Raw genomic sequence first — 13,822 nt, 5'->3', positions numbered from 1 at the left:
TCCCCCTTGAATTACAGAAGAATACATACATGGCTAAATTTGTGTTTGCACTTCTAGGAAAAATAAAGTAACAGGACTTGCAGAATTTGCTGAGCACCATCAATTCTTTGAAGATGATGGCAGGTGGCAAATATTTAGCATTTGTGAGGATTAGGAGCTGCAACACAGTGTCTTTTTCTTTTCTCTCTGGATTTAGAAAAATCTTGAGCGATGTCCTGCCAACAGAGACCACACCTTCCAAGAGAACTTAGAACAAATGCCAGAAGTTTTTCTGGGTTCTTTTACTTTCTTGTTCTGAGTGTAGCTTACAAGGGAAGAGAGAACGAGAAGACTGCTATAAAGAATGAAGAAAAAAAAAAAAAGAGAAAGATTAAAAGAAAATCTGTTTTCAAAGTCTGAAAGCAGAAAAGAAAGATGGAGATCATCACTGAGAGAACTTCATATTTCCCTTTTAGATAAAAGGATGCTCTAACGCTCACTGTATACATAGCAAGATAATTCTCTCTTCCTAAGTGTATCTTACTCCTTTGGAAATACATCCTCTTCCTCCCACTCTGATTTGGTGTAAAATATTATACCATGTTCAGGCGATGCATCAGGCTTGATGTCTGGGGAGCACCATGCAAACAGTCTCCCTTATAGCCTCTGCGATTAAGACTGAATTCCCATTTATCAAGGCTGAGCCTTGCTCCATCTCAACACAATCTACTGGCACAAGAAGGGAGGAGTGCAGCACCTGGGGCACAGGTACAGTGTTGGGGACTGCAGGTATAATGTGGGAACACAGGGATCAAACACAGCCCAAATATAACACCTTTATTGCCACTGCAAAGCTTTGCTACACTGGCAACCTGTGGCTCAATACGTTTCATGGGGACCCCACAGTGCCCTGATACACAGAGAGGCTGTCTCTCAGCTCTGAAATGTCAGACACTACCCCAGTTCTCACACCTCCATGTGGAGAAACTTAAGGCTCCTTCAGCTGCAGAAATCTGGTTTTTCCCCAGAAGGATAATCATCATATACCTAGGAGTGAGATGAAGCCTTCGAGAAGACACCAAGTGCTGGAACCATTCCCAAAGGAATGCAAGCTGCGCACCCTTCTCCCCCAAGCATCCCTCCTCCACTGACCAGACACAAAGGGCACCAAAGCTGTGCTAGGAAAGGACTGCTTGCAAAAGCAAGCCAACCTGCCCTGCAGGAAAACACAGGGCCTGCTGTCGTCCCCATGCCCCAGGGAAGCGCATCGGCGGGTGGCTGTCAGAGCAGGCGTGTTGCACGGCTCTCGCCAGGACTTACTGCGTTTAGCCATGGCCAGCAGCTGATGGGAAGGACAGCAGGGACGAAGCCTCCAGACATCCGGGAGCCCACACGAACTTGCAGCCCGCCAGCCTCTAGTCATTTTATTATTTTTTTTTCTTCCTCCTTTTTTTTTTTTTCAGTTCTGAAGGCATGTGACTGGCCTTCACATACCAGAGCTGACCCCTCCCAGCGCCAGCGATTTCCTAAGAGCCGAGAAGGATGTTACCCTCCCGCTTTTTCACTATGGGACTAGGTTTCCCTGCCGGTTAGCATTAGGACCTCACGCCACCTAGGGTCTGCGTGTCAGTTACGCTCGGGATCCCTCCAGAGGGAAGGATGCCAAAGGTGCTGCCTTGCCCAGCTACCCGCTAGCGGGAGGGCACGGACAAGGGGAGCACCTGCTCCTCCTTCCCTCTTTGGCACGCGGCTGCCGATCTCCAGCTGTAATCCATTAACTCTTTGCTCTCACATCCGCCTTCCCCTTCTGTACCGGACCGTGAAGAACTGCCAGTATTTCACACTCTGTTCCCCCATAAATTAGCGCGGCAGTTGGAAGCACGCTCACTCCCCACGCACTTTCCCACGCGTTTTTTATGTCTCCGAAATACCGCGGAGCAGGCAGGGAGCTGCCGAGGTTTTGCTTTCGGTTTTTGTTCCCATGGGTTGGCGGCTCAGTTTAGGTAAAAGCGGGGGTACACTTCTGATGCCACACTGCAATGTTGTGCTGCTTTGCTCTCCTCGAACTCCCGGCACCCCAAATTCCCCTGCTGCGCTTTGGACTTGCCACTTTCACACGATGAGACCCCCATCTGCCTCCGTTCCTACAGGATGGGGTCCTCCTGCTGCAATCCTCCCTGCGCCTGCCTTCCAGCGGCTTCACATGGCAGGGCGGGCACGGGGTGCTGCTGAACCCCTGGCTGCCAGAGAGACGGCGGCTCCACTCAGGGTACAGAGACCTCCGGCGGCGCTGAAAGATAGCGCAGGCAATCGGCTGCTGCTGCTGCTGCTGCTGGTGGTGATGGTGCCCCTGCTGCTACCCCTGCTGGCGGTGGTGGTAGTGGTGATGGTGCCCCTGCTGCGATGCTGCCGCCCGTGGCACCTGTGGGCCCCTACCACCAGCGGCAGGGCACAGGTCCTGGCAGCACTGCCTGCATCTCGCATGGCACAGGGCTTGCCTTCCCCACTTGGTCTCCAAAATAGCTGGACCATTTCAGTGGGTGGCTTTTGATGCTCTGAAGCACCACGCAGGTGCTACACATTAGGAAACTACAGCCCCAACACAACTTCAGGTTCATGGTGCCATAGGAAACAAGGACTTGAAGCAGAAGGTACAAGGGTGCTGCAGTGGCTACTGCACATGTTATCATACATGTGTACTTTTGGTTCAAACAAGTCTGGAATTGCTTCAGGCAACACAACCATGCATGCAAACTCTTAGAAATAGTACCCACAGCTCAGGCAGCTATTTCTGGTTCACCTGAGCATCACAGCAACACACTGTCTTGACACTTCTGTGAATGAATCTCATGCAGTCCCCAGCACGCACACTGCTCCTCACGCACACACTGTAACGCTGTGATTATCACTGGCTCCAACAATACAACACACAGGCTCTGCCGGTCACCTGTATCCTGGTGCAATACAACATGACATCAGAGTATCATGGTGGAGGGGTGGTTAATAAGGTACAAAGTCCAGAGAATTACCCTTTTGGGCATATCTGTGGTTGGCTGTACAGCTGCAGCTACACTTTATCACAAAATCAAAGAATTGTAGAATGACAGAACTGTTTGGATTGTAAGAGACCTTAAAGATCATCCAGTTCCAAACCCCCTGCCATGGGCAGAAACACATTCAAAGGTTGCTCAAAGCCTCATCCAACCTGCCTTGAACACTTCTTAGCAAACCAAGGTTTTGGGGCTTGTCCCTAACAGATCCCTGCAGACTAAAACACCAGAGCTTCCTAACAAACCCGCTGTGGGAAATGCTTCTTTCTTTGTATTTTTCATTAAGGGGAGAAAAAGGAGAATTCCTAAATCCTCTGTTGGCTTATCTGTATGGCTGCAAATTTAAACTAAAATTAACTTAATTCCCAATGAAATACATACTAGGCAGGCACCTAATGTGTCTCTAAGCATCATATAAGCACACCTATATGATAACTTGTGTCTTGATGAGTTGGTGTGGGCCTTACTTGACAGTACTTTTTAGATAATAGATGCTACAGCCATATATTAACAGAACAAGGGTCTGCATATGTTGTTTGTCCTCCACACAGCAATCTCTGATTTCAGCATAAGAAAGGAGCTGAAAGTGTCAGGACTGACCTGAGTTTCCTGCTCCATCCAGGCTGTTGCAGACTAGCCGTCACTTACTGCCTACTGGCACTGAACAGCTCAGGGTTGTACAGGATTTAAACAAAATTCAGTAGGACTAATGGAAAAAAACATTCTAAACTCCTAAGTCCTTCTGCCTGTTCTTTTAATGTCAAACTGTACCTTAATCCATAAAATTATCCAAACTGCTTCTGATCAAATAACTTCTTTCACACCAGCACAAAAAGAATAAAACAGGTAAAAGACCTCCTACCACTGGCTCTCAAGAAAGCTCAGAACGACTAGCCCCATTTAAGGACTCTCAGACAACCTCTTGTCCCTGAAGGATGGAGACCCAAGGCATCTTTGTCACTCACAAGGTCCCTCACCCCTCTGTAGACTACTGCTTTTGGCTTGAGCCCCCACTTTGCTGTCACTGCCTTTCACTCTCCCACCCACCCTTTGACAGCACATGATGAAAAAAGTTTGCTCACAGACCGAGTTTTTGCAGCTACACATTATTTTCTGGCCACTTAGTCTAGTTTTTGCTTCTCACATGACTCTTCTATTAAAATAGTTTTCTTATCTCTTTCTTTACCCCATAGAAAATATTGACATTTTTATAACCCTCCCTCCCCTCTCAATGAGTAACCGTTGCACAAATGAAAGGAGCAAGTTACAGCCTCTAATCCATGAATGTGGTGGGAGCAAAACCTTGTCCCAGCTGAGGTAACCAGGACAACACCCACTGACCTCAGGAGAGGAAAAGCTATGCACAGAGACACCTTTAACATCCAATCACAAACTGCATTTGGACAACTCATCTATGTGCACACGGTGTTAGTGTTCCTACAGTTACTGTAAGTATATTCAGGTATAACTGGAGCTGAACAACATTCATGTAACCAGTAACAAACTCCACCAGAACAGGTCCCAGGGATGCGCTAGTACCAGCCAGCCTTTAATTGACACAAGTATCACCTACAAAACATTTGTCATGTAAATTTGCACTTTTCTGATGAACAGCAGGTTTGGAGAGATCACTTCTCTACTGCAGCTCACTCTGTTACACTGGAAATTATTCTGTGTAGAAAACATGCAGTGTTGAAAGAGGCAAAACTACACTCTGCAACCATCCACTGAAGTAAATAGACATCAGGGAAAAAATCAGCAGGCACACAGAAAGCTCACTCACTGCTTTTACCTTTCCAAATGAGGGATCTCCATGATGTCTCCTCTGAAGAGTGTTTCACTTCCATCCCTTAAGCCATTGGCGACACCTCCACAGCAGCCCGTCACCTCCCCATCTGGGGGAAGCTGCAGGACATCTGGTTGTCCCAAGGCTGAGGTCCGATCTAGAAACTGGCCACCCTCCTTCATGCGCTGCTGGATCATGGGAGTGAGTGGCATCTCAAAGCTGAAGTAGCTATCAGGCTCCGAATACAACGTCTCCAGCGACTCCGCGCTGTAGTATAAAGATGCATTGTCTAGGATGTTTTCAAACTGTGAGCTGTACAGATCAGTGGAGACATCGGAGTGCCTCTGCCCAAGGACGTCTTCATATCCTCCTGTGGCTGCTTCCCCCTCCTCCACCATCCTGGAAATGAATCAGAAACAACTCATTTCAGCTTGGGGGGAAAGGTTTAGACCTCTGGGTGAACTTCCTTACCTTCTACCTTTGCGAACAGAAAGGTCAGTGTGGCTTTGTGCCGACAGCACAATGAGGATAAAACGCTAGTTTCTACTTGCACCACCTCTGTTCATGACTGGCACCATCTCCCTCTCTGGGGACATAAACTGAAACTATCTTCTGTGAAAAAAGGAGGACAGGGGAAAGGCCTAATATTGCCTAACAGGTAACATCAGCTGCTTATGTGCAAAGGAGAAGAGCACTCAGAAATGCCTCCCCTAGCACCACTGCCATGGTAGAGGCTGCACAAGTAGGAGACATGCAATCACATGGGGCCTCTGTCCGTTTGCTGCTGTCAGAGGACAGTTTGCTGGCTCTGCAGTCCTAGGGCTTGGGTCTTCCTTGAAAGGCTGGAGGAAATCCCTCCAAAATGCAAAGGGAAGTGAATGCAATCAAAAGCCTGGAGCCAAGAGAAACAGATTTGAAGGGGGAAGACTCAGCCTGCTTGCAGAAGCATAGGGGAAGGTGTAGCATCCCCCAGTGGAAAGTGCTCCTCTGCTGTTCAGATACTGTGGAGCTTCTCATGGCACATGCTGGATATCAGGGCTACCTGCCCAAGTGATCCCACACACAAGCAAAACTCCAGAGATCCCGAGGTGTACAGGCAGGAGCCTCAGATCCTGTCCTTTGCTGAGATCCTGTTGTTTCAACAGCAAACACCCCATCAGGTCAGAGCAGGCACATTATGCTCAGACTGCACTGGTGGGATTGTCTGCTTTGTTACAGATGTGCATGGGGAAACAAAAGTGAGGACACCAATATGACCCTGTAAAAAGCAGCACACAATTTTTGCAATATATATATATAGGTAAAAATCATATACAGTTAGGTAATATAGAAAGCACATCACAGCATTTACCCTCTTATAACATACAAGGCCTTGGGTAAAACATCTTTACTACCCGATGCCTCAGAGGTGCTCACACTATTCTTGCACAGACTCTGTCCAAAACCAGAAAATCTGGCCACGCGCAGCCAGCCAGGCCTGCATGCTGCCTATACTTAATTACATGCCCTGTCCAGGTCCCAGCTGCAACCCACCACAGATGCTTCGCCATGCAGCCATTACTCTGCAAACAGCGAGAGACATTTCCAAACATGAGATGGATTTCAAACTTTCACGAGGTGGTGTGGAGGGTGTTCAGTCCCAACTTTATGCACTAGCCACCACCAGGCACGAGCAGCTACCACTGCCACCATGCTGCAGGCAGCAGACGAACACCCGTTGTTTGCCAATTGCTCCTAAAAGGGTAGGCACAAGCCACGTGCATGTGGAATGAGAAAAATCGCGCCTGCCCCCTGTGCCCCCACAAGCAGTAACTCACCTGCCCTGGCCTCTCACTAGCACAGCCGTCTCCTCCTCACCGCGGTTCTTCTTGTCCTTCACAAAAACTTCATCCTGCCTGCTGTCACCAAGCGTTGCTCGAGGAACAGCTCCAAGGACAGCGGGTCCTGGCCGCGGGTCCTCACAGACCTCGCTCCAAGCGCTGTCTGGTGAGGAGACCACGCCTGGGGAGACCATCAGTGGCACAGGGTGGATGGAGGTTTTGGGGAAAGCCTTCCTCTCCACGGACACCGTCTCCAGCAGTGAGTGCTTCTTCCTTCTCTGCTCCTCAGTTTTTTGCAGCCATAAAATCTCCACCCCTTGAAATTCTACATGTTTGCTCACAGCTGCCTCTTTAGAGAGCCTCCTCTCAGGACCCATTTGCATTTTGCCTTGACTGTATGCTGAAAACTCCTCAAAATGCGCCCACCCTTCCACTCTGCTGGCTGCTTCCAGGTTTGTCACAGATGGTCTATGACAGCTTGTCTCCTGCGCTGCATGGACCTCCTCGGTTTTATTACTGATGGCTTGCAAGGACTCGGATTGCTTTTCTCCAGTCCATATTGCAGCCAGATCTTTCTCTACAATCAAATGCATTTTTTCCTCAGCTGTTCTTTCAGATGGAGGAGGCATGTCTGAGGGTTTTTCTTGGCCTGCTGGAACTGGTTCTCTGGCCGCCTGCACATTCTGGCTGCCAGTAACGCTCTGTTTTTCCATTTGCATCTCCAAATCAAGGGAAGTATTTGCTCTCTCTTGCACCTTTGTTGCTTCCAGCCATTGAGAGATTTTCATCATCTCTGGCAGGTTACCTGCAGGTTGCAAACCTCCTTCTGAGGCACACAGCTGTGCTGCCCCGGCATCAGGTCTGGAATCCTCTGCAGGAGCCACACACTGTGGAAGGGGCCTGCCAGGTACCTGGTGGTGACCGTCCTGGCTTTCTGGGCTGCGTGTTACAGGCTCTGCCCTCAGCCCGTCTCTGCTTGCCTCTACACTGCCATACTCTGGAAATTCATTGATGATGGTATGAGGGAGCAAAGTGCTGCTTCCGCGGCCACTACCTGCAAGGGAAAAAGAGAGCATGGGTTTACCTATCTACAAACAAATAAAGCACAAGCAAAAGGCCTGGCCTTCCTCCCAAGCCTTCTCTGAACACAGTAACTATGCTCTCCCCTGCAGGGAAAATACCGTTCCGTTTAACTCATTTCTGCATGCTCTCACAGTGCACTTATCCAGAGCTGGTCCTTTTACATAGGAGTTTTTGGGCAGCCCTACTTTGGGAGTGTGCGCCGCTGAAGAAGGAATGCCAGAAATGTCTGCTACACTTCAGAAAGGGTCCCAGTGGCCCATGAACAGTCTGAGGCCACAGGCCAGGCGCAAGGGCTGAAGAAAGCAGATATTCAGCAGTCTGACATCCATCCACAGCACGTGTTATGCATGCTGGTTTTATTAAATGAAAAAAAAAAAAGGGTTTAGGTCATTTTCACTTGTAAAGATGACACATCAGGAAGATAACCAGCCACACCCCTTATATCCCACAGCCTTGACAAAACTAATTAGCTAAATTACAAAGCAATTAATGAGCAATTCAACTTTCTGCCTGCACTACCCTCTTCCTTTAACAACTCAGGTAACTGAAGGCCATGTGGCAGTGAGGTACACTTACTGTGTAGTTCACGTTTTCTGTTGCAGCAAACCCACCACTGCATAAGAAACCTGCTACCCCTCCCCTTCTCATGCTTCTTTTCCAACCGATGTAAACAAAGCAGAAGGAAAAATGGATGGGCCATTTTCCAAGTGCCGAGCACCCAGTGGCTCCCATTGTTGTGGGGTAACAGAGAACCAGCTGTCCTCAGAGGGATCTCACCCATGACACAATGACAGACACTTGGCCACCTTCTGTTATGGCCCAAGGAGGAACTGGGGTCTTGAAGACACAACAACAAACAAACAAAACAAGAAGTGCTGCATTTGCTGCACCCTCCTGGAAGAAACTGGCCTGGAGTATAAAAGTGTTTTAGAACAAACAGCAGAGGGGGCAGATCAAACACCTGTATGAAAAATGTCAGGGGTGACAGCTCGGAAACCAGATATGAGCTTGAATTTGGGCGCTTTGCCCCAGTCGAAGTGCATCCCTAGGTGCTGTACTGAAAAACAATCGCTGTCTCCGCTCTGAGCAGGCTGGCCATAAGCCATCTCTGAGGAGGAAGCCATGTAGTTGTTGTTAATGAAGGCTGAGTTCAAGGTGAGAGGAAGGATAATTTAACACAAGCTCAGCACCACACTAATGTGGCCATCTATCTGCCAGTGGTTTGTAAAGACAAGTGACAACTCACACCAGTCAGATCACTATCCAGTATATCTAGCCACAGGATAAATACCCCACATGGTGTGTGGTGCAGGATCAAACTGACAGGCTTGGACCATGCCAAACCACAGCCTCTTCCCCAGTAGGTTCTCCAGCTATCTCCATGCTGCTGATTTCATCACTCCATAATAAAACTTCAGCGGGTCAGGTTTCACCTAGATGATTTAGTTTCTGTTGGGGACAGTGACTGGACAAAACAGGGATCTCTTCTCTGCTGCAAGGTCCCAGTAAGCTGTGAGGAGCATAGATGCCTTGTCCACTTCTGCACCACCAACCTGCCTTCATGGCATGGTTTCCAACACACAAGTATGGGTCCACTGGGAGAGGCTGAAGAAGAGAGCAAGGCCTCTCTACCTATATGAGTGTTTCCAGGCACAGTATTTTTTCTAAGTGTCCAAAGCCCCAGACAAACAGCCCTCTTAGCACACAATTCAGCCACTCAGTGCTTGAGTGCATCCCAAGCCAACTCACTTCACGGCACAGGAAGCAGGTTGCCTGTGAAGTGGGGGACGCTTCCACCAGGACAGACTCACGGATAAGAATGATGTTGTGTGGCTGCAACAACCCTACACTTGCACCAGGACCAGCCCAAGCCAGCAGAGAGCCCCATCTCCCTACTCTGTCACTATAGAAGTCAACAGGAACCCTTCTTGATGGACAGAGCCCCACCTACTGTAACTCTCAGCTTGCAGACCTGCAAGCAGGATGTGCTCCAGTTGGGATCGCTGCATGCCCCCAAGCAGGGCAGCATTTGGCCATGCTGCTGCCTGGGCTAAATGCTCTGGCCATATCCCAGAGGAAAGCAACACATACTGCCCCTGGAGCTGAGACCCCCGCGCCTCCTTCCAACCCACACACCCCTCCTCACTGGAAAGAAGCCCAGAGCGTAGCTCCCCGGCCCCCATGGGCTGGGATGCAGCCAATGTGCACTGGAGGCCAAGCCCTGACAAGGCACCACACACAAACCCTGCCAAGGAGCCAAAATCATCTCTGCTAATTGCTACCTTAGCTTCTGAATAACATGAAGGAAACAGAGGTGGCCTTATTTCTGGTGGTAAACGCTAAACACACTGCTGTCCATCCCCCTCCGCCACCAACAGCTGCTGATGATGACGGTAAGCAATATCTAGCAAGTTTCTGACATGCTTCTCCTGAACTTCATCCCAAGCAAACTTTACCCTCTTGCAAGCCCAGCAGACTCCAGAAAAGGTACACATGCAGAGCACACAGGTACATATACGGGTGAAGACATACATGTGCAGAGCACACAGGTGCATTTACAGGCACAGAGAGACACGCAGGAGGAGGAAGCACGAACACAGGTAGTCCTTTGCCACACTTGCAAGCTGCTTTTCATCTGAGCAAGAGAGAAGCATTTTCACAGTAGAAAGCCAAGGCCTGTTCTACAGCAAGGCACCGGCAGCCCTACTCTGGAATTGCTGCTGCTGCCACTGCATGCAAGCACAAGGCAGAGGGATTCTTGCCTTCACAGCATCTTGCAGGAACATTGCCTAACTCACTACCTGATTAAAAATAAATCACACATGGCACCAAAGTCTGCCCCCACTACACTAGGTACAACCATGCACACAACTGCTGAGGTCTCCACTCCCTGCAGTAAACCACCACCAATTGCTCTCCACTCCTGAACAGTGCAACGCCTTTCCCTTTTCTCAGAGCGCTATTTCAAGTACCAGAGCTCAGAGATGCTGGAGCTCTTTAAGAGAAACTCCTCCCTTATTCCCATCCACCACCACAGCATCATGTCTTGCTGCAGCTACTGGCATATCCTGTCCAACCCCATCCCCCAATATGACTGCATTACAAACAAGGCTAGAAAGGCAACAACTAAATTTAAGGACCGCACTGAAGATGAGCAGGGAAAAAAAAATACCCATCACCAAACAAACAAAGAAAGGACACACACTCTCAGGTAACACCAATTTCTACTTTGCATTGAAGGTGGATTCTTTCAACAAAGAAAAAGAAAAAAGAAAAAGAAAAAAAAAGAAAGAAAAGGAAAATTAAATGTAGAGAGAAAAAGCTAAAATAGAAATGGGGTGAGTGGCTAAAAAACTGAGACCGGGCAAATATAACCTAACAGCAATTGGCAGTCTTTCTGATGACTAGACGTTGAAAGAATTCATGACTTAAATCAGGCATAGATATGATATGTCATAGGTAAATAACCATTTCATGTCAAACAAGCTTGTCTACAGCATAATAAAAGGAAATTCTAGGAAGCAAAACACAAGTTAGAAGCATAGACAGACATTTTGTTTACAGGTACATTTTACAAAAGAATGGTGTGAGTGTCTCTCTCTATACAGTATATATATATATATATATTAGCTAGCTCGAGAAATTAGAGATATTTGCTTGAACAGTCTCCTTACTCACAGAGGTTACTGTAGCTCCAGCAGTTACCCATTGGTCAAAGAAATAAAATGCACAGATCATCAGTTTATCTATAGCAATACCAGCTAATTCAATTGCTGCTGTTCTAGTCAACTGGAATCAAAATAGTTTCAAATTTCCTGGCAGCTGCTGCCCTGCACTGCACACAATGATGTAAATGGATGCTTTCTGAGTATTATGAAACTGATGGGGGAACTGCAGTCTCATTCAGTCTATCGCAGGAGCTATAAGGAGTCCACCTTGGCAGCTTGCAGGGGGAAAAAAAACTTCCTCCAGCAAGGCTGCCTGACAGTATGCCAGGAAGACGTCTGTGCTTAGCTGCCGTTTATTGTAACTGCGTCCGTAAGCGATGAAACGGGTAGAATGGCGATGCCGAGGGTCGCGTGCTGGTGTCGGAGAGCGGGGTTTCGGCATTACGGAGCTGAGAGGTTTCACTGAGCAGACCCATCATCTTGCATTTTATTTCTCCGCAGCTCCTTGCGCCGACCACAAGCAGCACACGGGTGAGCCTGCATGCAGCGTCACACCAGTTATGCTTTCGTGGTACCGGCACTTCTTGCCGTTATTTGTAACAGGCAAATTAGGGCAAGTAAAAACACTTGCGTGCATTAAGGGGAAACGAGTCTCTAGGTGACAGAGATTAACAATCAAATCGCAGGGATTATGGCAGTATGTCATTATTGCAGCCTGACAGAGAGGGGGGTCACACATGCCTCCTCGTCCCGCACCCCCTCAAGTTACAACTCCTGTAGTAACTAAAACCATCCCGATTTATAACGCAGTACAACATGGAGCGGCCTCCCCCTGTGAGAGGGGAGGGATGCTGCACAATCACTGGCAGCCTAGCACAGCAGCCCTTTCTCCAAATGATGTCATTCTCCGTGCCGTGATAGGTCCTGCCTGGCCAGCGGAGGTCCTTCGTTAGCCAAAGACGGGGGATTAGCATAATGCAAGCACCGTGCTTTTGTAACTGGACTGCAAACATCCACGCTGGACTGGGTGCAGGGTTTTCTGCAACCTGCAGCCACTCTAGGCTTTCGGGCAGTTTGCCTGCCCAGGGAAGTGGAGCCAGGCCATCATCCATTCAAAGTTACACTGGCATTATGTAAAAACACCAAGTTGGTGGAAACAGGGAAGCTGAGTGAAGGTGGGCGGGGGGGGGGGAAAGCAGAGGGGAGAGCTGCCTGGAAAAGAGTCCCTGGTTAAATGCTCTGTTGCCTTACTAAACAGGCAGGGAGAGTGGAGAGTACCAGAGATATGGCACAGCTTACACAGAAAACGTGACCGTGTTGGCTGAGATCCTTCACTCCAAAAAGAGATGACCTGCGGGGGTCCCTGCAGCCAACACTGGGGAGTGTGACACAGACCAAGCAATGCGCACAGGCAGCGTGTGCCTTGCACTTACTGTGCTTGAACAGCCAGGCAGTGGTGCAGCAGCCAGGGGCTGCCAGGGTTACCCAGAAATTAAACTGAACGGCTCAGGGAAGAAAATAATCCCACCGCAAGCACGCGGGGGCAGTGTGTGATCCAGGAAACCCCGCATCCACGGCTTGCTGCACACTGAAAGGGGTTATAAGAGAACTACTGCTTGCCATTGCTCTTGCATAGTTTATAAATTCTGGGATTCTATGGGCAAGCAGGGGCTGTGTTAGTGAATCTTCAGCCTGCCACAGAACATTCGTGCTCACACTGAGTAAACTTCTCACAGACTCTGCTAGTCAAGCCCCAGTGCTTCGGGTCAGGTGGTGATGTGATGCCCGAGTTGTCACAGCTTGAAATACATAGAGTGAAAACAGCTGCTAGGTTAAGAATGTAAACCCTATCCATTACGAAAGCAATGAGCAAAACAGCATGTATAATACCCGGATCACTGTGTATCGGGGTGGGGGGAGGGCTCCAATTGCAAACCACTTAACCCTGTTCCTGATGGAAAAGCCTTAAGTAAGCAATGCTGTGACTTGGTTGCATATTTTTTCCCCCAAAGATTTTAACTATTTCCCAGTGGTAAACAGGGTTTGGGGGCACAACCTCACTGAACTAAGAGCCCACCAAGGAGCTCTGCACCATTCCCCCAGCTGTGGGAAGGATGGCACCTTGCCACACCAGCTCACAGGCCTACAGTGAGCTCAGAAAAGGACAAGGTCCAAAACTAATAGGCAGCACGTGCTGGGAGGGTTTAGTGTGAGGGATTATCCACTACAAATTGCTCTATGGGCCACAGATGGTCAGTGAGATAGCTCCGTCCCAAGAGTCATTACCCTGGAAAGCAGAAGGGTAGTGAAACAGCTGCTAGTATGAGGAGGAACAGGAGGGAATACAAAGAGAGCAGTAGCTGGTCACCTTATCCTGATGTAAAAGTGTGGGTGAGCCGTAACTATATTTAATGCACTTTTCTTCTTTAAAGGCCC

At 48.7% G+C, this 13,822-nt stretch overlaps 1 protein-coding gene and 1 long non-coding RNA gene across 4 annotated transcripts in view; one reads left to right on the top strand and one right to left on the bottom strand.

Moving 5' to 3' along the window:
- The window catches only part of LOC133218499 (PH and SEC7 domain-containing protein 3-like), a 96,969-nt gene that overhangs the window by 63,154 nt on the left and 19,993 nt on the right, over nucleotides 1–13,822 (bottom strand). Inside the window, exons 1-3 of one of the 3 annotated variants that reach the window (XM_061364964.1) lie at nucleotides 11,397–11,569; nucleotides 6,633–7,689; nucleotides 4,822–5,214 (exon numbers count right to left, since the gene is read on the bottom strand). In XM_061364964.1, coding sequence (XP_061220948.1) covers nucleotides 4,822–5,214; nucleotides 6,633–7,689; nucleotides 11,397–11,427 — 1,481 coding nt within the window. In that variant the 5' untranslated portion in view covers nucleotides 11,428–11,569. Of the gene's footprint in view, nucleotides 1–1,299; nucleotides 1,897–4,821; nucleotides 5,215–6,632; nucleotides 7,690–11,396; nucleotides 11,570–13,822 lie in introns of those variants that run through there. The other 2 variants (XM_061364963.1, XM_061364965.1) reach the window with 2 other exon arrangements.
- LOC133218500 (uncharacterized) overlaps nucleotides 10,737–13,822 on the top strand; it is a 28,445-nt gene continuing 25,359 nt past the window's right edge. The window contains exon 1 of the long non-coding RNA XR_009727182.1: nucleotides 10,737–10,929. This is a non-coding gene — a long non-coding RNA (uncharacterized LOC133218500). The remainder of the gene's footprint in view (nucleotides 10,930–13,822) is intronic.

The sequence above is a fragment of the Neopsephotus bourkii genome, unplaced genomic scaffold (genome assembly GCF_033783945.1).
Source record: "Neopsephotus bourkii isolate Nb327-2 ecotype Australia unplaced genomic scaffold, CSIRO-AGI_Nbou_v1 NB_1258, whole genome shotgun sequence".
Classification (NCBI taxonomy): Eukaryota; Metazoa; Chordata; class Aves; order Psittaciformes; family Psittacidae; genus Neopsephotus; species Neopsephotus bourkii.
This window is presented reverse-complemented; position numbering and strand designations above follow the sequence as displayed.